At 36.1% G+C, this 25,025-nt stretch overlaps 1 protein-coding gene across 1 annotated transcript in view; it reads left to right on the top strand.

The window, feature by feature from the left end:
• meis1b (Meis homeobox 1 b) overlaps positions 1 to 25,025 on the top strand; it is a 173,453-nt gene that overhangs the window by 36,912 nt on the left and 111,516 nt on the right. Inside the window, exon 8 of the mRNA XM_039737955.1 lies at positions 2,395 to 2,540. Coding sequence (XP_039593889.1) covers positions 2,395 to 2,540 — 146 coding nt within the window. The remainder of the gene's footprint in view (positions 1 to 2,394; positions 2,541 to 25,025) is intronic.

The following is a 25,025-nucleotide window of genomic DNA, read 5'->3' as shown; positions in this document are numbered from 1 at the left end:
GCCAGTGAATGTCTTGAGTCAGAAATGCAGTATTTTGGTTTTGCACAAAGTCAAAGCCCAATCAGAAAAGACCTATCCTTATGGTCAATGAAAAAAAGGACTTGGAAATGTTAAACCTTATTTTTGCATTAGGGGCATTGCATCCAGTGTGAGAGAGTAACAAAAAATCCTTGTGTATACTCTCTAAAAATAGCCACAGGGCATTTTATAAGCCTCTGGCTACCTCAAGTCACTGGCCTGCTCTTTAATTGCCACACAGACTCCTTGACACATGGGTAGATAATATGACATTTTCAGTTCTTGTCACTAGTGAACACCACAACATCTCTTGTACTAGTTGCTAAGAAGCTGTCACAAACCATTAGCAGTTGGCCAAAGCTGCCCTATGGCATTTCCTCATGGCATCAGCAAAACAAGCATAAATCAGCTAGTGTAGCCTGCTGCTGTACTAATGAGGCTGTAAGCTTGTTTATGGACTAGCATCATTTTTATGATTATTTCCACCTTTTCAGCCTGCCTTCATAATTTGCCTTTATTTGGCGGCAGGAGAAGTCAACTCAAGAAACACAGTTGCTGCTGACATTTTACAAATGTGGCTTATAGCTGTTGCCATATGCCTATGCTGACGCTTTCCAAGTTAGCTCATTGATGTTAAAAAAAGAAAGAAATTAGCCCCAGACCTCACAGAGGTGATCGGTATCAGATTGCAGTGAAAATGGAAATGCCAATAAAATTGACGGCTTAGCCTTTTCCTCCATGGTTTAGGCATGCAGAGGTCAACCATTTAGCGAAATTATTGAGAATCCAAGGTTAAAGATTTTTATAATAAAAAGGATGAGATTAAAACATGAGTAAATAATGTAATGTAATTTGCCAAGGATATTAAACTTTATCAGTCTTCTTGCTTTCTTTTTCTTTCATTCTCACATGGGATAAGGCTGATGTTTATTGTTTTAGGATTTTCAGAACATGCACTGGACTATACTTGGGATTGAAAGCATTTGCTTTCAATGAAAATCTTGTCTTAGATTACAAACCAGTTGTGTAATTTCCCTCCCTGATGGGAGCCAAGTAGCTTTATTTGCCTGAAAACAGTAGGAAGAACAAACTGTGCATTAAGCCAAAGCTGCTTTTGGCTTCAGCTAATGATGTAACAGAAACTTATTATTTGGGGGATGAGGGGACATAGGAGGTAGGTCACTTCCATAGTGAGAGAGAGCACAGGGAAGCTAGCCTTTGCTTAAAAGCTTTCTCTATTGTATCTACATAAGTCTCCACTTAAAAAAAAATCTGTTTCTCGAGCTGCTTCTTTTCTTACAGCAGAAAAAACAGGAAAAGCTCTGGTGAGTATTTCATATGGAATGTAGAAAGCTTTTCCTCTCCTAATGGTGTATATAATTCAGGTGCCCTAAAGGCATGCTTTCAGGAATTCTTTTGCCTGCGGTAATGGGAAGCAAAGGCTGTTTTAAGGCCTTGATTATTCTGTTGATGCAAAAAGCTGGAAAAAGTAATCTTCATTGAATTATTGCAGGTATTTCCATAACTTATGAACTCTCTTCAGACAGGTGGCAGACGTTGCTTACTAAAAATGAAAAGGGGAGTGGGACTCACAAAGGTTAAGAACAGGTTAAAATTCTGACCTCAAGTCCAGAGAGGAAAGCAGCATTAGACTTGGAAGTGCTTTGTATTTAATCAATAAATAACTGTATCCTGTTCTTCACTTCATTTGCCTTCCTGTTCAGGATTGAAAAGTGGGTTAGCCCACTAAAATTTAAATGATGTTGAGACATTTCCTTTGCTCATATTTCTTTCATGACTTATTATTTTATTGTAAATTGCTTATTTTCTTTATAAAAAGCCTTATTTGTATGGAGTTTTCAGTGTATTTCTCTGAAAGATGACTAACTGTGTTAACATTACCCTGCTTTTGTTTAATTGGCCTTAATTATACTTTATTGAGCTCTGACAAATGCTATTATAACCTAATCTTATGCTGCAGTTTATATCACACCCCTATGTCTGGTGTGGAACTCCTCAGTGACTTATCTTAAATGGGACAAAAAGGGGGATGCCAAATTAAAGTCTGATAATTTTATATAAGGGATTTGATTTTTAGGTATCTCAACAAGTTAATTATTGTCCCTGCAGTTCACATTTGTTACATTAGAATGCATAAACTGCACTGCAGAATGTTGTTGAAACTGGAAAATTACAAAGACATTTAATAATATTTATTTAGTGAAGTAAGATCATAATACAGATGTTTGTTTTGTTTTAACATATTTTAAAAAATGAATGCTGAATTGTACATGAAAGTATTTTTATTTTTTGCATCCTGATTTACTGTTTATAAATTATAGTTATTATCATCAATATTTCTAAATGTTTTAACAGGTGATGTTTTAGACAACAGTGTGGCTTCACCCAGCACAGGAGATGATGATGACCCTGACAAGGAAAAGAAACACAATAAAAAACGAGGAATATTTCCCAAAGTAGCCACAAATATTATGAGGGCCTGGCTATTCCAACACCTCACAGTAAGTCAACATTACTTTTCATTGCTCCCAAATGACCGTCACCTGATAATCTGTGCTGAGTGCTTTAAATGTCTGTGTTCCTACAGCTGAAGCCATGAGTTCTTTAAAAGCAAAATGCAAAGGCATGGCCTAATTTTAGCTCAATTAGCACTGATGTCTTTGTAAGCATTATCAGCTATAATCCACAACCGATTCATCCACACTTTAATCAAGTCATGTTAATTTTAGCTTTGAACTGGAATGTTTGAAGCTAAACAGCTTAGCTGCTGGGTAAAGAACTAAAAAGATGGACAAGATAATTAAATAGAATTTTTGGGGGAAATATAATTTTCTTATTTTTTAATTAAAAAATAAAGTTTTTTTCTTTATTCTGAAAAATAACACATATATATATATATATATATTTATATATTTATAGTTAGAAATCCACAAATGGAGAAAATGAATAACCTAAAACCTGCAAAGTGAATAAACCTAGCATTATCCGGGTAAAGCTTGCATTCTCTAAGAGACCTGGGTAAAGCTGGAAGAAAATATGACTTTCTAACTTTAATGCTAGGTTTATCCAGGTCTTTTGGGTTATGCAAGCTTTTCTGCGCTCTGAGAAAATTGACAAGATATTAAGATACTTCTGATGATGTGTGTTTACTTTACTCATCTTCTTGAACAAGCATCAGGCTTTGCTGCCTTTTAAAAATTCTCCAGTGGCCAAGTCTGATCATTTTTACTGTGATCTTTGTGGCTACAGGGCAGCTGTCCAAAATCTGCTTTCAGTAGCCCAGTGTTCCTACAACCCCGAGTAACGTTTAAAGGGCCAGGTGTCTTCTGAGCTGCCACTCTATTAAATAGCTAGCAAGTCCAGTTTTACTTGAACTATAACCATTTGCTTCCAGTTACTGGCTCTAGAAAGTTAATACTGGTTTGCTGTCCCCATTCTCTGGCCTCATCCTTCAATGGGCTACCCATTTCCTTAGGTCTCAGCCATGGACTATGTAATACCACTTAATTATGGTTTAATTTCATCTGGCCATGGCACTGTGACTCTTAGTTTTTGTAAAGTGGGGAACATTTTAGTAAAATTTTGTTTACCTGTCCTTCAATGTCCAGGGGAAATATTGCAAATTTTCTTTCCAGGAACCATAACACTTTCACTGTCTTTCCAGGTAACCACAACATTTCACTCTTTAGGCTATTCTTACAAGATTATCTTTTAGGGCACACCACCACATATAAGATCTTGAAACACCTTGCAGCCGCTGTCTTTCCAGAATGATGTGCCTTGGTGCTTGTAGTTAAGAGGTCTCTTGTCAAGTTTTCTTTCAGAACTTTCCTTCCCCTGTACAATCTTAGTGCGCTCTCACCTCTGGCAAACCTGTTCCTCCTGGGCACTCTCACAAAAGTCCTTAAAATTTGTAAAATTATACTTTCTATTAGCCAACAACAAAAAGGTTGCAATGAACAAAGGTAAGTATTAACTAAGTAAAACAAAGGTATGGTGGTCCACTGAATACAGGCTCAGTGATTTTGCACAAATGTTAAAGTAATTAAACATTCATCATTTGCCTATAAGTATATAGAAGTTAAGGTGAACTCACAATAAAAAGATAACTTTTCATCATAAAACTGCAATTAATAAAGTCTGTTTTCATTATACTAGGGACATAACCAGTTGAGAACAAGGGGATGGAAAAACAAAAACTCCAGTTACCACCATAGCTAGAGGAAATAAAGTTGTGAGGTACATTCTCCTTTTTAGCAAACAAGATTACAGCTCTAGAGACATAGGCCAACTGGCTGCCCACCTCCTGGGCATTCTGCTATTTAAGTATGCATTCTTGGCAGTGTAATATGATTAAATTTTTGCACAGTCTTCTCTCTGTTCCATCCCATGGCCAGGAGTAACAGGTTGGCAATGCAACAGTGCCAGCCAGTGTCACTGCAGTATGCCAAGAAAAGAAACATAATAGAGGTTCATCCTACTTGTTTTTTATTTATATGAAAAACAAATAGAGATGAAATATGAACAACTAGTCAGCAGCTCTAATCAGGACATGCTAGAATGGAAATGTAATGGGTCTGTGGCCTGAATTAAAATGCTTTTGTTTTAGTAATCCTTGAATCTTCATTAGGCTGGCATCTTGAGATCATAGTGTATGCTCTGCTATCCAAGTATTTATATTTAAATAAACAGGGCTTATCTGAACTAGGATTTCAAAATCAGATGTAGACTTATAAGGAAGCCTGTGTAAAGACTTAGGAAATGGAATTATGTATTCTTCCTTACATTCTGCTTTAATTTATAGCTCAACTGAATACCTTTTTTGTTTTTTTCTTTATTCAAATACAAGTAGTTATCGCTCACACAAGCTTTTAACTCATTGGCACAATTTATGAAGGATATAATAGAAGAAATGTTGTTTGATCTGAAGGAAAGGCATATTTGAGTATTAAAACCATACAAGTGAAAGCCGGTAATATATTTTCTTATATCTCTTTAGACCTGCAGTGGGCTGGTGCCCTGCCTGGGGTTTGTTTCCTGCCTTGTGCCCTGTGTTGGCAGGGATTGGCTCCAGCAGACCCCCATGACCCTGTAGTTAGGATATAACGGGTTGGATAATAGATGGATGGATATCTCTTCAGAATGTAATAATAGAGCACACATTTTAAATTTATGTATATAATGAAATCAATTTGACAGCTATGAACAGTGTATGATTGCCCAATGCAGTTCACAAGCCAGTATAGAGGTGTTGAATGATGTCAAAGAAAGACTGAACTTAAATTTAATATTATCAGTAAATGTAGCATTTCAATCATCAGAAGACATTCAGATATCATTTACAACACACGTTAATGTCCGTTTCTAATACTGTGATTGGTGCAAAAGCCAGTCTAAAACTTAACCAATACATAAGTTCAGCTAAATAATTGACTGAAACTGCATAGCAAGTACTCTTTCCAATACTTCAGACAGAAATGGCAATTTCGATATAGGTGTATAATTATTAGGAATATTTTGTCTAACCTGATTGTTTTCATTAATGCTATGACAACTGACACTTTTAGTGCATTAGGAACAGTGCCAGTCAATAAAGATCTATTTGTAATGTTAAGAATGGGTGCTGCCAGAACCATAATTGCATTTTTCAGTATGTTTATTTCTATTAGTTTCTATTTATTTATTATTATTCTATATACTATTTTATTCTATTTATTTCTAAGGAATATGTAGTCAGTTTCATTTTAGAAATTAAAGGTAAAATTACCTTCTCTGTTACAAAATTAAAAGTAATAAAGTGGGAGCTATGGTGTGACACTGCAATACTAGGTTTGTAGGACAACTGTAAAAACTTGGATTTTATGCTATCAATTTTATCATTAAAAAGTTAATAAAATCAGTGCAGTTAATATTTGTAGGGATTTTGCATGGTAATTCATATTACTTTTCTGTCAGAATTAGCAGCTTTAATAAGTAGTGCATTTTAATTATTGGTCTAAAATAGTATTTATACCTTTTAATACCAAATTATTTATTACTTTTAATACTTTTAAAATACTTTTTACTAGTGAAATTTTAATTGTGTAGTTTGAAAGATCTTTAACTTTATTGCTGTCCATCTCAATTCTAGTTTTGATATTCTAATGTAATAATGCAAGTGCTTTTATCAAACCAGTAGTTGCTGCTGCACCATTCTTGATTCAGATCCTCCCTAACCCTGTTTCTGCAGAGTTTTCATATTGTTCTAGTCTTTGCATATGCTTTTTCAGAAAGTGTGAGTGAGTGTGGCATGTGATGGACTGGTAAACAATTAATTAATCAGTTAATTAATTAATTGGTTGGTTGATTGATTGATTGTGTGCTTGATGCTACTGGCATAGTTTGTTTAGAATTAAAAAGTTTTAGAAAAACTGAAGAATGACTCGCATCATGTCAGTCATGTCATAGGTATATAATATTTTCTCTCTGTCAAAGGTGTCCAACAAAGCAGTTGGTTAACCAGTGCACAGCTTCCCTATTTTTAGAGAGGCATATTAGTACCTGTAGTTCCTCTCTAATATGCATTTGAAATGACCATGTAGAGACGTTTTTCAGCAAATTTACTCTGAGTAACTCTGCAAACCCTTTGTCTCCCAGTAGCATTCTGAGAGCCCCCACAATTCCAATATCAGATGATTGCCAAACGGGGAACACTTAAAACTCTTTCCACCCCAGAAGATAAAACTTACTATTTTTTTTACTTCTCTCTTGCCAATTTTGTTGTGTCTTATTCCCCCAGCCGTGCATAATGTAGACATCAGTCCCTAGTGAATGCTTGATTATAAGGACAACTTCTCACTGATTTGAAACTCACCAGCTTGGAGAATGCCCTTTGGTAGTAATATTTTATGCAGGCCAATAATTGGAGAGCTCACTTCACTATTCTGGCATCCATTTCTTCTCATTTATTACAGCTCTTACCTTCTTTAAGTAAGTTGCCCACTTTTTAAATTGACGTCAGTTTATTCAGCAGTGGAACATTTAGGAAATAAATTGTCTTTATGAATGAGATGAACACTTAAAGCAGAATTAAAATCAAAAAAGCCATGCCAAAAATTGGGTATTTCAAAACCAACTTTGATATTTTCTGTATATTTTAAATTAGTTTGTGTTATTTTATACAAATTAAATTTAATGAATGAAACAGATTTGCTAATATAGTATATGAAAAAAGAAAATGAACAAAAAGCTGAATAACCCCAGGAATGAGGGGTTTATAGCAGTGCTGTTTTAACCAGCTTTGCCTGGGAAATTTCATAAAATAATGGGCTTCATTTATAGTGCCATCAGTTAATCAGATGTATCATAAGTATTATGAACTAAGTACTATTCTATATACAATATATGTAGGGTTTTTACCAAAGGCTAACATTATTGGCAGGCTGTGTGGCTTAGTGATTAAGACTTTGGAACTAGTACTTCAAGCCATGAGGCTGTCAGTTCTAATCCTGCTACTGACGCTGCATGACCATGAACAAGTCACTTCAACTGCTTGTGCTCAAATTGGAAGAGCAAATGAAACGTACTGTAATTAAATGTATCTCAAATGTTGTAAGTCACCTTGGACAAAAGTGTTAGTCAAATAGTAAGTAATACTGCAGGTCACTGGAACTACTTACTCTTGAACATATTATATACAACTGCTAGAAAGTAAAACATTCCTGCATTAGATCAATTTCTGCCTTTCCTAGTAACTTGTCTTTTGTTGATGGTCACTGTAAAACAGAATTTTACAGTAAAGTATGTTCATTTGAACAGAAATGGGTAATCAATAGGAATAATAATACATTTAATTATATATTATCATTATTATATGTTTATGATTTTCAGCTGTTTATGTCATTCACTCAGTTATTTCTTTTTGTGTTTCTCATCAGTTGTATGTTCAAGCTTATTTTTGCCATAGCCATAGGCAAACACATCCCGTTTTACTTTGACTAATTACAAACTGGGCGGAGTAGTGGCTTTGAGTGGTTTCTAGTTTGAATCCAATAAACACCAGAAGTGACTCTACTCCATTGGGCCATTGAGCAAGGCCTTTAATTGCTTGGATATGACGTCAATCTGCATCCAAGACCTGTAAGCAGGTCCTCAAACTTACAGGGAAAAAAAATTGGGGGATAGTGGCAGGATTGGGACTCCAGCCACGATAAAAACCTTCACACTGTTCCAGTGTGATGCTGAGGTGCACTGCTGCACTTGGGTCCCAATCCAAGTGGTTTGTCATGTGTTGGGTGCAGCAATTCTAATGACAAACAATGACATTTACAGACTGCATATTTAGGCAGTCCATGTAATTAATGTTTTTAATTTTAAAGTTGTTTTCTTTAGTGCATGAAGTTGAAGAAAATAACTGCAGGTACTATATTTTAGAGTCTTCCTAAACAATTGGGGTCCCCGCTTAAAGGCAGCAGATGCAAGTGTATATGTAAAGAATTTTAGATAGCAGGTTTGGGTGGTTGGACAACTTAACATCTCTTTTACTTCTTTCTTCTGGGACTTTTCTTCTGGTCAAGGAACATCAATGCCCACAGACACAGTGTCTGGCTCTGGCACTCAAGCTTTATGGTGTTTATTAACCATTGTGCTTTGCATCTTCCTTGAGCTTCACCAAACGTTCTTGTTTCCATTTTGCACCTCTCTGTACATGGCAAACGCGATGTGTTTTTTCCTGTCCAGGACACCACCTCTTCTTTAGTGGTGCATCCATCTTATTGGCTAGTGATGCTTTCAATTGCTTCTGCTGCATCCTTCGTTTGCAGAAAGCCCCCAGTCAGCACCATTCAGAGCATGTAAGTTAACATAATATTATTAAACATCAACAAACAAAAAAATGTACCAACAAATAAAAAAACACGTGGTGTCTAATTTTCTTTTTTCTATAATGTCACCAAATTTCAATCAAATCAGTGCATGTTTGAGATTTTGTGGTGTATAGTTTTTCTATTGTGGGGTGTTTTTACCCCTTAATACTGATGTATTGAAATGTCCATTCTTAGATACCTAGTATCTTAGATGTACCATCCTGCCAAATTTTAGCTTTTAATCGAAAATGGTGTTTGTGTTGATGTGTGTGAGTGAGTGAGTGAGTGAGTGAGTCAGTGCATGAGTGCATGAGTCAATCAACTTTGCATCATATACTTGTGAATGAGGGCAAATCAAGTAAAGGCAATTTGAAAATTATGTAGTAAATGCAATGGACAGAAGCTGATGCAATACAACATGTTTGCGATGGCTTATGGGTAGTTCAAACACGCACAGCACAGTTCTCTGCTGTTAGTCTAGTTGAAGCCAAGGTCAAATGAACATGGATGCTCTGCTGCAGGATTGCACCATTGTTCAACAATGTGCCCTATTGAGATTTCTGTGTGCAGAGGAAGTGAAATCTGCTGAAATTCACTGAAATTGCCTTTACTTTTTGATTTACCCTTATTTATATAGACAGGGAAACCACAAAGGTTATAACATGCACAAATTGGAGATTTAAATGACAAATAAGAAATATCAAACTGTGGAGTACTAGTAAAAATCTAATTGATTAAATGATCTTAGAGTTAAATATTTTACATTTTTAATATAAATAAGATTTGACCAATTTTATTCCTATACAAATCCATGCTGTTTTATTATGTACATGCTTACAAGCACACAAATTTATGTTATTTCTTAAAACACTAAATTTATTATATAAGAATAAGATAGCTAATAAACAAACACACATAGCTGATAAGTTATGTAATGGTACTTTTTACCTGATGTGCATTAGAGGTGAAATAACTTCATAAGGAAAAATGACTTTTTGAACTCTGGGTAAGTTAAAAGCAGGTGCTCATCTGCTAAATGGGTTCCACTGTACTGCTGTCAGGTTGGAATAAAGTTTTATAAAATCAATAAAAGAGTATATAGCTTATCATTGGATGTGAGCAATAAGAAATCAATGCAACTATAACAGATATTTCTTAGTACACAATCCTGCTTCATAAATTCTACTTTATGATTTTGGCACATTGGTCATATGATATGCAGGTCAAGCAGATAGCATATTAACAATAAAGTGTAGTGTTTACATTACACATTTTTAAGTTAAATATACATCATTACACTGTAACAGTTATTTATAGTCATTGTTAAGTTCAAGATATATTATTACACAATAACACTATAACATTGAAAAATTCCACTATTATATTTGTTTGTAATCAGTCCATGTGGAGAGGTTGGTCAGCATTGTTTGTGATAGCCTCTACTTTTGCACTGACACTGTAAATGGTGAGTCCTAGTTCAGTCCTGTAATGCAGCTGGCCTTTCTCAACAATTTTCGTCAGGCATTTGACATCTTCTAAGTTTGTGTTACTCCTTCACCAGAAAACAACATATATCAGTATAGTAGTAACTATGGATAGACAGAACATCCCCAGCACATTGCCTCTCACTTTAAAGAACATGAGTCTCCTGAAAAGGATAGGAGTACACTCACTGGCCCTTTTTTCTCCACCTCATGCACTGCCCTGTTAAGACTAGTAAGTTTGCACAATCTTCAACTCCTGCACAAGACATCCCACACCAACTCCTTTTGACTTTGGATTGTTCAGTTGCATGCGGTTATTCATGTATTGCTTACAGTTTTCCTAGCCACGTTCTTGTATTCTCTCTCATTTCCATCGTGAACACAGCCTGAAATGGAAGAGTCATCTGAGAACTGAGTTGTAATTAAATAAAATCAGTTGTGTTGTGGGTGAAGAAATGACCAATCCCCAGGGTATCCTAATGTTTATTTATTTTATATTTTTATTTTATATGTATTGTTGCTTTGTTCTGTATATACACCGTTTTCACCGGCAAAATTAAAATTATAAACAGCTTAGTTAAATAAGAAATCAAACAACGTACAGCTTTGAAAATGACAATGAAGGTGTTTGTGATTTAGCTCAATTGCTAAATATATATTTTTGCAGTAATATATGCATGCCTTTTAGATACTGTCTTACATTGCCCAGATGTGATAAGTAATTCATACTGTTTATATGCATTAATTATACAGCTTTTTAAAATTTACAGTTAGTAATTATTACCTGCTTCAGACAAAGAATAACAATTTTGATAATAAAGTGAAACTACTATATTGTGACCTACTCTTTCTGCAGAATTCACATAATGTGATTTTTTCACAACTGGGTTATGCAAATATTTCTTGCCTGTATAAGAATAATGAATAATGTAAATCTAATGTCCATGCTTTGGGTATAAATATTAGGCTTTTTTTTATAGAGGCAGCATATTTTTCCTGATGAAGACACTGTGGAAAGTATTCTTATAGCCAGATCTTAACAGTCAATTTGTGTTGTGTAAGCTAAAATTATAGTCAATCCAAATAGGTTAAAGTATTTAGGACATACTTTGTGTACAGATCCCAAAATGAACAGCTAATTTTAAATTAGCATTTTACATGGAGAGCCAAATTATATCAAAAATGGAGTCTTACATTTTATTAATCTCTTACTCTTAAAAATATTTAAAATTATTGTGCTTAATTGTTATGCAAACAAGCATAAAGTTCCTAATATTCAGGAATTATAATCACTCTCAACTCCTGTTAATTTATTATGTGCCTGGTGACATATTTAGTAAAGGAGTGGAAAAAAAAATACATCTTATTTACATCGTATCAATTCCTGATCTAACTGTTCATTTTTGTATGTGTCATTTTGATATTAAACTATATTGCACAATAAATTTGTCTAAGCTATAGCTATGTGATCTCATTCCATTCCATTGTATGGTGAAAGGATGTATTTAGTTGTTATGTATCATTATGGTCACTGTTAATATTGTAGTAAAATCTAGTCACTTGTTTTAATGATTTTTTAGAAAAAAAGATTTTCTCAGCCTAAATCGGTGAAGCTATATACGGAAAATACAAGGGATGCAAATTGGTCATCTGTGATAACAGATTATGGTGTTTTTTTCAGAAACTACTGCACCATAGTACAATTCAATTAAGTTGCCCTTATTGTTTTGCTTTTGTTTAATCTTTCATAGTTAAATGTACAACTGTGCCAGAACATCCTGAAGAGGCAAAAGAATTCTTTTTTCCTGTTTTGCCAGTTTATAATTAGAGTTCTTTTTTTCGCCGCCTTTTTCCCCTTTGCAAATGGTATTTTCTTGTTTAATTTAACAAGAAATGAGTAGTAAATGAAAGCCATTGCCTGAAATCCCACTGTGACTCTGTTTTGCACTTGGCTCCCCAATGAAAAGGCAATTTGCGAAATTATGTGATAGAGTAATTAGATGAAACCAAGGCTTCAGATTGTTGCCATGCAGACATCATGAGGGCTTGCAGGAACAACAGATTATTACCCTGGCAAGCTGGCTCATTGCTTCTCCCATTATTTGTAAACAGAATATTTAGCATCTGAATGTGAAAAAGCCTTTATGACTCCAACTCATAAAATGTAAACCACAGCAGAGGTTGGTGAATTTTTTAACAAAGTGTTCATGTAAAAATTGATCTGGAAGGCAAAATCCCTGTTAATGCAATTAGGAGCTAATTTACCAGCCTTTGCACACAGATGTAATAATGTCTGGATAGTTATTTTCCCTGGAAGCACATAAGACAAATCTCAGTGCAGCAGTTCTTGAGCAAAAACAGGTGTGATAATCTCTGTCATTTGCCTCTGTGCTATAAACAGACCAATTTAAAGGAAGTGCATTATTTATCAAAAATTCATAGTCTTGCCACTAGAATTGGCAACAAACAGTTCCCCTTCAGGTACTAGTACATTTTTAATGCTAAAGTGATTTAGTCCAGAACTTTGGGAAATCAATGTGGTTTATGAAGCCCTTTTCGTGCCCTATAGGTTTTGGAAAACAATAGCATATGTTAAGCACATGACTCTGCCCTGTGCTACTGCTGTTAAGCCTAAGAGTTTAGTATTTTTTCTTTTTGGTATTTTACAAAGCCTCTGTTACATTGTTAGATTAGGCCTACCATCAAGGAATGCTCGTTCAAACTCATAATCAGAAAAACAGTCCTATAAATAGCATAATACAATTTTTGACAAAGGGAATTTCATTAGTTGTTTGTATCATTGTTTTACTGGATTAAAGTTAAGAGCCTTTGATTTTAACGTTAGGGCAAAATCACTACTCTAAACAATATGCAATTCTGAGTTTTTGCTTCTGTCTCAGCAAAGAGATGTATCACTCATCATCAGTTGTTTCTTGAAAATGAAACAAATACTTTGTTCCTTGGTTTAGCTTTTTCATATTGGCTAATGTCAAAGTGACATGAAAAAGCAGAATTTGTAAAGTATATCATGATCTTCTACTTTCAAGTGTAGAAAGGCTATTTTTATACATGGTGCAGACATTGTAGGTGTCAGAGCACAATGGCGTTTTAGACTACCTTGTCAAGCTGTCTTTGCTGTTAAAGGTCAAAGGTCATGAAAGATTTAGATGCCATTAGTCATTGGGGGTTTATTGCGGGAGCCCCAGGATGTCAGCCCACTGGTTGCCCCTGGCAACCTGAATAAAGCATGCAGTTGCTGTCTTGGCAGGGCGCCTGCCTTGTAGATGTTCACTTCACATGTGTAACTGTTCAAGTCCTACTTCATTTTCAAAGGTGAACAAAAAGCAAGTAAAAATTGCTTTTTATAAAGACAAAAATAAAGGGCTTGAGAAGGCAATAAACAAAAGGAAATGAGTTCTATATTGAAAATGTTGTTTCTTTACTAATTTTGTATTTCTACTGTCTGGATTTCCTTGAGAATTAAAATATCATTGACTAGCTTGAGTGTAAATGTTATCTGTATATATTTTTGAGAACAGCATTAATATATTTGCCTTTAATCAACACTCAGGGTCTTCTTCATAGAACTATTTATTTGAAAATACACAGGTATCTCTCAAAAGCAGCTTCCACATTTTTAAATTGACTGGAATTTTGTTTAAGTTTTTATTTTGAATATTGAGGTACATCTTGTGGTGCTTTGTTTGAATAGGTATGAAACATATGAAAGTAATGGGTTTATTCTTGTTAGAGAAGCTTATGTAAGGAGCAGCTGAGTCAGACTAAACCTTTCATTCCCTTAGAGCTCTAGTGCATCAAAGACCCACACCTTTTAGTGAAAACATCATCAATTACAAGACTGACAGGCCCCTGGGATTTAAAGTAAGAAACTCTTTAGGGGAAGTCTTTGTGGTCCATGAAAACTACTGGCATTCAACATCATTTTTCAAAAGAATGCTTACAGGCTGGCTGAATAAATGGCAGGTCATACTATCAGAAATGTACTTAAAGAAACCATTTGCACCAACCAGTTTCATGTTGTTATTTTGATAGATGTGCTTGATGGGAAATCTTGTGAATGATGGGGCTTGGCATATTAAGTATACATGCTGGTCTACTATGAAATAACTGATTATTGTACGAAGTAGTCTATTACCATAAAAATATGATTCATATAAAACTTACAAGTCAATTAAAATTGCACTCTTAATCTGAGACATTGAGCAAAGCATACTTTTCATTATTTAGGAAAATGTCCACCATGTACTGTTTTAATATGCAACTGCTGAAAGTGTTAATTTCATGTTTTGATGCATAATCTGTGTTCTACCCCTAGAGATAGGTAATGCTTTACAGTAAATGTTATCATGTCTATGTTTCTTTATATAATCAAAAACATTTAGATTCATTTAATGTGCCTTAGTGAGTTGTCCAAGTAAACCTAGACTTAGCACTACCTATCATACTGTTGTGTCCTTTTTTACTTACCTGTCATACTGTTGTGTCATTTTTTATTAAGAGCTGTCTGTGAAAAGTTAGCACAAGTTAATGTCAGCTGATAACCTCTGTATGCTAGTGCAGTTAACTACAGTATTACTGACAACAGTAGTCTTACAACGCATACAAGGAGCTGAACAGCAATGAAGCTTACCAGAGGAAAACAGCAGCTTTAAATTTCAATAAAATCGATCTTACCATTTCAGATTTTGGATGTGCTGTGAGTATTTTTGTCTTGTCATAGTACAGGTTTTGAGGACTAGCCGGTGTAATTTATGTTGTAAGGCAAATGATATGATAGCTATTAGCTATTTGACCATTGTCGCAGATATTAGTCCTTATGAGGTTTAACTGTGTATAAAGGAATGTTTTGGTTCTAGGACATATAGTTAATAGCAACATTAATAGCAATTGACACTGTTGTTTGAATTATGTGACAACTTAATGAGGCTGATGTTCTTAAGGCTATGTCTAGACTAACTATTTCTTAATAATTTTAAATACGTGGACATTTAACCTCTAAAAACACAGACTTTTGAAAATGCAGGGGTAGTTCTAAAAATATTGGCTTGGTGATGCAATGTGGACGGTCGGAATGTATACTTTGAAAAACACAGACTGCAAACTTCAAAGGAAAACAATTTACCAGTTGGTGTAGTTTTGTGTCCCTTCAAGGATTTTTCTGCCAACTCATGCATGCCCAGTTTGGCAGAATAACTCTGTCTTTTACAGTTCTGGTTATGTTAGTGGGGGTGGAGATTCTTTTGTAAATGATATGAAAACCCTAGTATACACAAAGATCATTTTCATTTAAAAAAGTGTTTGGCTTATTGTCTTGCTCTCTGTCATTTCAAGGTTGATTTCAAAACAAAATCAGGAAAATTTATGCACTGATTCATTTAGAAAGGCTTCTTTAGGCACTTCTCTTGGATGTCTGCATTATAATCCATAATAATATTAAGTGCTTTTAATAGGATGTAATTTTTAATTTAAATATTGTTTCTGTGTGTACCAAGACTTTTATTATTTTTACATCTGTTTTGTTAGTATTACACTTAGATGGTTATGTGACCAGTCATTACCACACATCAGACAAACAAGAAAAAAAGTTAATTGATTTTTTACCTTTATCAGTACATCTTTGAATTGTTAAATGGATACCATATCACATCCATATTGAATCATAGACCCTTTTAAGATTTCTTTATTTTTTACTGCTATTGATTGCTGAACAACATAGCAATGGACTGCATCTTATGGGAATATTAACTCACAATCTCATTCTAAATAGCATCTGAAGTAAGAATGTATTGAATTATTTACAATGACTTACACATATGGCTGAAGTAATGTACATTGCTTTCTTGTATTTGTATTTAAAATGCTCCTAGTACAAAAACAAAGGGAGTAAGTGTTTTTATAGTGACTTAAAAATTTTATATCATCAGATTGATTCAGCCAGCAGCCTTGATTTGCATTTCATTATAAACTGTAACTGGTAAAAGAACTAAAATATCTTGCTTAGATTTTGTATATATTTTAATATGGGAAGTTTTGTTTTTAACTATTAATATATTTTAATAGAATCAACAAGACAGCTTACTATGTTTGTTAAAGTAGATTTTTAATCATTGATTTTAAAATAAATAGCTAAGAGAAACTATTTCAAGTGAAATGTTTGTGCTTAAGTTTTCATTCGCCATGTTAGAGTAAAAAGATGTCTTCATTTAGGTAAATGTGTTATTTTTTTAAAATGTAACAGAACTTGCAGCAGCATAAGGGAACAATTCCAAAAATACCTTTACCTTTCTTTAATCCTTTGCCCTCTCCATGATATGTTTCCTTTCCCAATGGACCCCTTAAATGAGTATTAATTAAAATAGTGAGGGCAAAAGGGTAATTATGATAATAACATAATAATATCAGCTGGTTATTACAAGTTTTTGTGGCCTGAAATTACTTCCTTTGTGTATCACATTTCTGTGACATTAACAAACATTTGTTTTCTGGCAATGTGCAGAATTGTAATTTATATTCCGTGTCTAAAGGATTTGTGTATTGTGTCAACATTTTGATGGGTGTGTCTTGTTTAATTCAGTACATTTTCTGTTAAGAAAAACTGTTTACTTTATTTCCTGTTAAGATAATATTTATGAGTTTTAGGAGACTCTAAAACTAATATATTGGCTTGTACATGTTTCTAAGAATGCCCTGGTAATTTGTTTATTACTGAGAAGATGCATACCTGTGTGTGGGGTTGTGCAATTTTGCCAACATAGTTGTAGCTGCTACTTTTACCTGTTAGCTATATTCGAATCTCTATCTTTCTCTTGATATTAATGTACCCTGCAGATCGCTGGCAGCTTGCTTCCAGCTGTGGCAGGCATGGTGCAGTGAATTGCTTTTGAATGTTCTTTACTCAAATAGGCAGTAATTACAAGCTTAAAGAGGTTTAGTGGTCCAGTAAACTACATAATCACCCCTGAATTAGCCCAGGCTCATCAGTTGCAGTCCAGCAAGCTCAAGCCTCTGTTTGCATGCCGGGCCTTATTACAGAACAACCTAAGCAGCAGGTGTGGAACAGCAAGCTTCCCCCTTAAATACGGCTTTCTGCTGGGGACAATGATCCTTAATGAGATACGGTTATACTCCCAAAGTGCTTTAACTGGGAAAATTAACACTCAGACGAGCAAGCAATAGCCCATAAGTTCCCTGTTTACATGCAGCTTTAATATTGCTAACTGCTGTTTGAAATGAGAAATTCCTGCAGGCATTTTTAATGGAAAATTTTGTCTGTTCTTATTTCAACCATTTTAAAAATCTATTGGAAAACCTGTCTCTATTAATTTCTGTCAATGCTATTTCAAAGTTGGCTTGTTTGTCAAACAGCTATGGCAAGACTGGTATGCTAATTAAAAGTGTATGCTTATTTATAGCTCTTAACATCATGGCACAGAAAAGAACAAGACATGTTCTATTCATGTAGATTTTTTTGTTTTTATTTGTTCTCTCATCAGACTTGCCACATAATTGAATAATCATTATAGATGTTTACTGATAATGTAGATTAGCTCTCATAAAGTGGACTTTATCTGCATATTTTTATACAGCAATAGAAAAGAAGTTACAAATGATTGGTAGCATTTTTGCCTCAGTGATAAAAGTAATGAAGCATTCTGATCTAATAAAAATGCCAGAATATTAATATTGTCAGTGTGGTGAAAAGGGAGCTAGACACTGATTAGTTCATAAATTCTGACAAGAAACTTGCATTTGTCCCAGTAGTGAAATAAAGTTAAGAACTATCAAAAATTATATATGAGACATTATTGCCAAATTATTCTTATGTAAAGAAGAACAAGAGTTAAATATACAGACTTTATTATGTCTATATTATTTGGCCATTGTACTACAGTGTCATCTTTTATTCAGCAGTTATATAATGTGTTTCTATCAAAAGTGAACTTTTTTTAAATTATATATATTTTGAACTAACAACAAGTTATCTAAATAGCTGCACCAACTGAAAGCAGATCCACACCTTACTTCCTTGCCTGGCAATTGCCCAAACATTAAAACAGAATCTTTCCACATTTAAAAAATATTTATAGCTTCATTAAAATCTATACATTGGGTTTGATTTGAATTGGATAATTTATTTTTTCTAAACTAGTTTTTTGGAATTAAATACAGTATTTGCAATATCACATATGGCAAAAATAGGCCTTCTTGTTATCCCATCTATTCAGCACCCCATTTCTGTTAAGCTTTTTTCATTATCGCCAAGTCATCACACAACCTTGGGGTGCTGATTGATGACCAGCTGTCCTTCAGGGACTATACTGCCTCAGTCTCTCAGCCTTGCAGATTTACTTTGTACAGTTTCTGCAAGAACAGAATGTATCTGACAGAATGTACAGCACAACTCCTGGGACAAGCTTTGGTCTTGTCACGTCAGGAGTACTGCAACTCTCTGCTGGGAGGAGAAATAGCAGGTGTCACCAAGCCACCTATATACATGGAAATACTGCTGAAGTCCTATACTCCTTCTCAACCACTCAGGTCTGCTATTGAACAATATCTGGTGATACCAGTTCTGCGTGGTATCAAATTTCAGGCTAGAATTCTACTGTCCACCTCCATCCAAACTGCTGACTCCCTCAATGTGCTTAGAAGCATTTGAGGAGACTTTTTTGTGACAATTAAATGTTTAAATATTTACTAGATTATGTTGACTTCCTTTGTAAGTTGCTTTGGATAAAAGTGTCTGCTAAGCAAATAAATGTAAATGGACATTTGGCCGATATCAGTGCACTGGGACATCCTGACATCAGAAAATTTCAAGAACGTCCAGATGAAAGTGAAAAAGAGTGATTTATTGATAAACAATAAATATGCAGGGATCAGTAACACAGAAAGAGTAAAATAATAACAAAATAACAAACCCTAAAACCTCTTTGTGCCTACCTTAGTATAGTAAAGAATCCCCACTAATATTTGGCATGACTCTTACACTACAGCTAATCTGTTGCCATTCACTCCGCTGTTGACTCTAAGTAACAATGACAAAGTGACTGTAAACGGCTTTGAAGTTTCCTCTAGGAAGTACATTTGGTTTAAGTTTTAGACTAATATTGTGTGGAGAAGTGGATATGAGTGATCAAAAATGTATTAATGCATTAATCACGAAAAATTTTAATTCCCAGTCAACAAATCTATTTTAAGAATGGCAGAGATGGCAAAGATTTTTCATATGGGAGTAGGCACAAAATATTCCAGAGCATCCACAAAGTCGGTACAATGAAATTGTTATATTAAATTATATAATTCTGTTCTTTTGTAATTCTGAACCAAACCGTGGTGAACTTTCCAGACTTTGATAACTTTCTACCATTGGTCTACCTTTATATCACCCTTCAGAGAAATTTTAAGTGATTATGCACAATTTTGTGCCTTAAAATAATTTCGGTGTCCTTTTGCAATTCTTTTTGTGAGTGCATTAGTAAGGGGTAGCTACTGTGTTCTGAAAATAATGAATTTGTTCCAATTAAAATCATTTATGCTTTGAAAATTTATAATATGCTTTAAAATTTAAATGTCTGCGGTGGGTTGGCACCCTGCCCAGGATTGGTTCCTGCCTTGTGCCCTGTGTTGGCTGGGATTGGCTCCAGCAGACCCCCGTGACCCTGTGTTTGGATTCGGGGGTTGGCAAATGGATGGATGGATTTAAATGTGGAGAAGTTTGTGTTTCCAGATTTGGGTAGAATGGCACAGGCAGCTGTGTTAAAAGACAGTGGAGTTTTCATAATGTGATCATTGTATTTTATGAATATTGTGCTTCATTGTTTAAATTTTCTTTAGTATTGTGACTGCAGATATGTGGATTTATATATATAGTATGGCTTGGAACTCCTCTCAAGGTTATATCTACTCTATACGTATAAAATCCTAAGCCTAAAAGTGCAATGATTTTGTGCAACGATTTTATGTGACTTTTTATGTCACATTTTGTGTCATTCTTTAAATCTGACTTATTTTAAAACCTACATATATATATGTTTGGCATCATTCTGTTCATAATTTTTCGAACTTTAATGTGATGTTGTTAGATTTTCAGATTCTTATTCCGTTTTTTTAAATGATAGATAGATAGATAGATAGATAGATAGATAGATAGATAGATAGATAGATAGATACTTTATTAATCCCAAGGGGAAATTCACATAATCCAGCAGCAGTATACTGATACAAAAATCAATATTAAATTAAATAGTAATAAAAATGCATGTAAAAGCAGACAATAACTTTGAGTAATGTTAGCATTTACTCCCCCGGATGGAACTGAAGAGTCGCATAGTGTGGGGGAAGAACAATCTCCTCAGTCCTCCTCTGCCTGGAGATGACACTGTTCAGTGGATGGAGTGGATTCTTCATGATCGACAGGAGTTTGCTTAATGCCCGTCGCTCTGCCACACGTTAAACTGTCCAGCTTTATTCCTACAATAGAGCCTGCCTTCCTAACAAGTTTTTCCAGGTGTGAGACGTCCTTCTTCTTTATGCTGCCTCCCCAGCACATCACCGCGTAGAAGAGGGCACTTGCGACAACCGTCTGGTAGAACATCTGCAGCATCTTATTGCAGATGTTGAAGGACGCCAACCTTCTAAGAAAGTATAGTCGGCTCTGACCTTTCTTACACAGAGCATCAGTATTGGCAGACCAGTCCAATTTGTCATCTAGCTGCACTCCCAGGTATTTATAGGTCTGTACCCTCTGCACACAGTCACCTCTTATGATCACGGGTCCATGAGGGGCCTGGGCCTCCTAAAATCCACCACCAGTTCCTTGGTCTTGCTGGTGTTCAGGTGTAAGTGATTTGAGTTGCACCATTTAAGAAAGTCTTTGATTAGCTTCCTATACTCCTCCTCCTGCCCACTCTTGATGCAGTCCACAATAGCAGTGTCATCAGCGAATTTTTGCACGTGGCAGGACTCCGAGTCATATTGGAAGTCTGATATATATGGATTGAACAGGACCGGAGAAAGTACAGTCCCCTGCGGCGCCCCTGTGTTGCTGACCACAGTGTCAGACCTGCAGTTCCCAAGATGCACATACTGAGGTTTGTCTGTAAGATAGTCCACAATCCATGCCACCAGGTGTGAGTCTACTCCCATCTCAGTCAGCTTGTCCCTAAGGAGCAGAGGTTGGATGGTGTTGAAGGCGCTAGAGAAGTCCAAAAACATAATTCTTACAGCACCATTGCCTCTGTCCAAGTGGGAGAGGGATCGGTGTAGCATATAGATGATGGCATCCTCCGCTCCCACCTTCTCCTGGTATGCGAACTGCAGAGGGTCGAGGGCGTGGCGGACCTGTGACCTCAGGTGGTGAAGCAGCAGCCGCTCCATGGTCTTCATCAGATGTGACGTCAGAGCAACAAGCCAGAAGTCATTCAGCTCACTAGGATGTGATATCTTTGGGACTGGGGTGATCCAAGATGTTTTCCAAAGCTTTGGGACTCTCCTCTGTTCCAGGCTCAGGTTGAAGATGCGCTGTAGAGGACTCCCCAGTTCCAACACACAGGCCTTCAGCAATCGTGGCGATACACCATCTGGACCCGCTGCTTTGCTGGCACGAAGTCTTCTCAGCTCTCTGCTCACATGGGCTGCTGTAATTATGGGTGGGGATGCCTCACCTATGCTGGTATCAGCAGAAGGATGGTTGAAGGATGCAGTACTCCGAGGCAAGAGTGGGTTAGGGTGATCAAACCTATTAAAGAAGTTGTTCATTTGGTTTGCTCCCTCCACGTCTGTCTCGATGGTGGCACCCCGCTTCAGGCTGCAGCCAGTGATAATCTTCATCCCATCCCACACTTCCTTCATGCTGTTGTTCTGCAACTTCTGCTCCAGTTTTCTCCTGTACTGCTCTTTCGCTACCCGGAGCTGAACTCGGAGTTCCTTCTGCACGCACTTGAGCTCATGCTGATCACCGTCTTTAAAAGCCCTTTTCTTCTGGTTCAAAAGGCCTTTGATGTCATTTGTAATCCATGGCTTGTTGTTAGCATAGCAGCGTACTGTTCTTACTGGAACTACAATGTCCATACAGAAGTTGATGTAATCAGTTGTGCATTCAACAGCGTCTTCAATGTTATAAACTAAAATATCAAAAAAGTCATGTTTTTTTTTTAATATCAAGAAAGCCGTGGTTTTTCATTTCAATAAATCAATAAATCATCATTCAATAAATTACATTATTTTTGACTGAGTAAACTTTCACAGGAATAAACTATTAAAAAATTATCTATTCATAACACCAATGTCTGTATATAGGTGATTTAGTTAGCTGAAAGTCGAGTTATGATGACCCACTGGAGTTACGATGACCCATTGCATACCACTTTAGTTTTCACATGATTTTTCCTGTTATTTTTTAAAAAAAAAAAAAAAGTTTTTTTTATCTATAAGAGTGTCAGTTAAAATGAATAGATCATTTATTTAGTCCCTTATAAATACTCATTGATCATAGTGGACCTCAGTTTGACAGGAATACTCCAATCGGTAAGAGAGTAAATATTTTATTCTCATTTCATGATTTTTACTCTGTTTATATGATAATGAATTTTTCTTTTACATATTTACAGAATTTCATGATTTTAGTCATATGGGCCCTATTAGGCCGCAACTGGGGTTAGGCTAGCGGGGGCTTGGTCCCCCAAGTTCTTCCATAATCAGAAATGGTCATGTTAAATTGCTCTCTGATTCAGTCCATGATGCAATGCTTGCGGCAGTGATACGGAGCGGCAAAAAAGACAGTGGCTGTATAGGCTTTAAAATGATCGATGGGCAACGCGACAGCAGCCGCAGAAAGATAGCCTCTGATCCAATGGCATTTCCTTAGCATGCCTTCAGCTGCCCCCTCTTCACAACGTGAGCAGTGTTATACTTCCTGTGAAAAAGAGATTTAACCACGCCTGGGGCCAGAAATAAAGGGCAAGTATTGTTTTTACAACGCCACGCGAGACAAAACAGTGAGACATCATTTAAAACAAATCAACAGACATCTAACCTAGCAGTTTTGGTAGACACGGTTCATTTGCTCCCAGCTATTGAAACAACGACAAGTGACAAGCAAAACATGCAGCTCGCCAGCAGCAGAAAGCCAGCCGATGATCCGACTGCTTCCCCTTAGCATGCGTTCAGCCACCAAAACTTCCCCCCTCCCCCCCGCCCACTGTGAATGACAGAGACACGAAGTGGCAAAGGACAGCTGCTATACAGGCTTTGAAATGATTGGGCAGCGAGACAAGCAGACCAGGCAGCTCGCCAGCAGCAGAAAGACAGCAGATGATCCAACGGCATCTCAGCGTGCGTTCAGCCACACCCCCTTTATAACTTGAGCAACGTTATACGTCCTGCAAGAAAGAGATGTAACCACGCCCAGGGCCGGAAATAAAGGACAAGTATTGTTTTTACAAAAGTTGTAAAGTAAAAGTGAAAATAATGCAAATGTAAAAATTCCCATGAAAATAACAATCTCTTTTAATTGTATTTCCAGTAAACATGTTAAAATATCATGTATATCTGTCAACTTTCCATTATTCTGTGACTAAAATCAAGACTAGTATTATTGTAAAAAACTAATTTATATTTGTGCAAAACACTATGCCTGAGGTATTTTACAACACATCTCTCTATTATAAAAAAAACTCTTTTGGAGAGAGATCTTTTGAAGAGAGACAGAGAGACAGAGACACTTTCACATCCTGCAAGACAGGCAAGTCACGTCATACTTACAACGTTTGGAAGCTAGTCCCATGATACATAAGCAGAGCAGGTTAGAGATAATGGAAGTAGGAAAATTTGAAAGTCTCAAAAAAGTGAGAGTAAAGATCACATTAGCGCACACAAACGGAAAATATTATTTGGTGAAATAACGGAACAGCAAAAAGAGATTGAATAGTGTTTGAGGATGTCTGGGGGAGAAGAGAGACAAGGCAGTGACTTTAAAACATTCGAAGCACCGCATGAAATGCAGATCACAGCACAAGAGCGGCAGCAATTTAGCAGCTGATCGAGCAAAGAGGAGGTAAAAAAAAAGAATCTGTTTCCCATTGTATCACCATTTAAGAGTGGTTTTGGAGGAGCGGCTGCATCTACTTGCGGTGTGTACAGCCCCCCTCTTCACAACGGAGCATAGAGCTTTGCGTTTTGGCAAGTAAAGCCCCCTAGTAACTATAATTATTTACATTTATAATTTTTATACATTTGCAGCACAAGTTGATTTTGATCAATTTCTTTTTTTACTTAAGGCATAATTATAAGCAGGGTGGCATGGTGGCACAGTGGGTAGCGCTGCTGCCTCACAGTTAGGAGACCCAGGTTGGCTTCCTGGGTCCTCCTTGCGTGGAGTTTTCATGTTCTCCCCGTGTCTTTGTGGGTTTCCTCTGGGTGATCTGGTTTCCTCCCACAGTCCAATAACATGCAGGTTAGGTGGATTGGCGATTCTAAATTGGCCCTAGTGTGTGCATGGTATTTGTGTGTGTCCTGCGGTGGGTTGGCACCCTGCCCAGGATTGGTTCCTGCCTTGTGCCCTGTGTTGGCTGGGATTGGCTCCAGCAGACCCCTGTGACCCTGTGTTCGGATTGAGCGGGTTAGAAAATGGATGGAT

The sequence above is a fragment of the Polypterus senegalus genome, chromosome 16, assembly GCF_016835505.1.
Source record: "Polypterus senegalus isolate Bchr_013 chromosome 16, ASM1683550v1, whole genome shotgun sequence".
Lineage (NCBI taxonomy): Eukaryota > Metazoa > Chordata > Cladistia > Polypteriformes > Polypteridae > Polypterus > Polypterus senegalus.
Note: the sequence above shows the minus strand (reverse complement) of the source record. Positions and strands in the feature narration are given on the sequence as shown.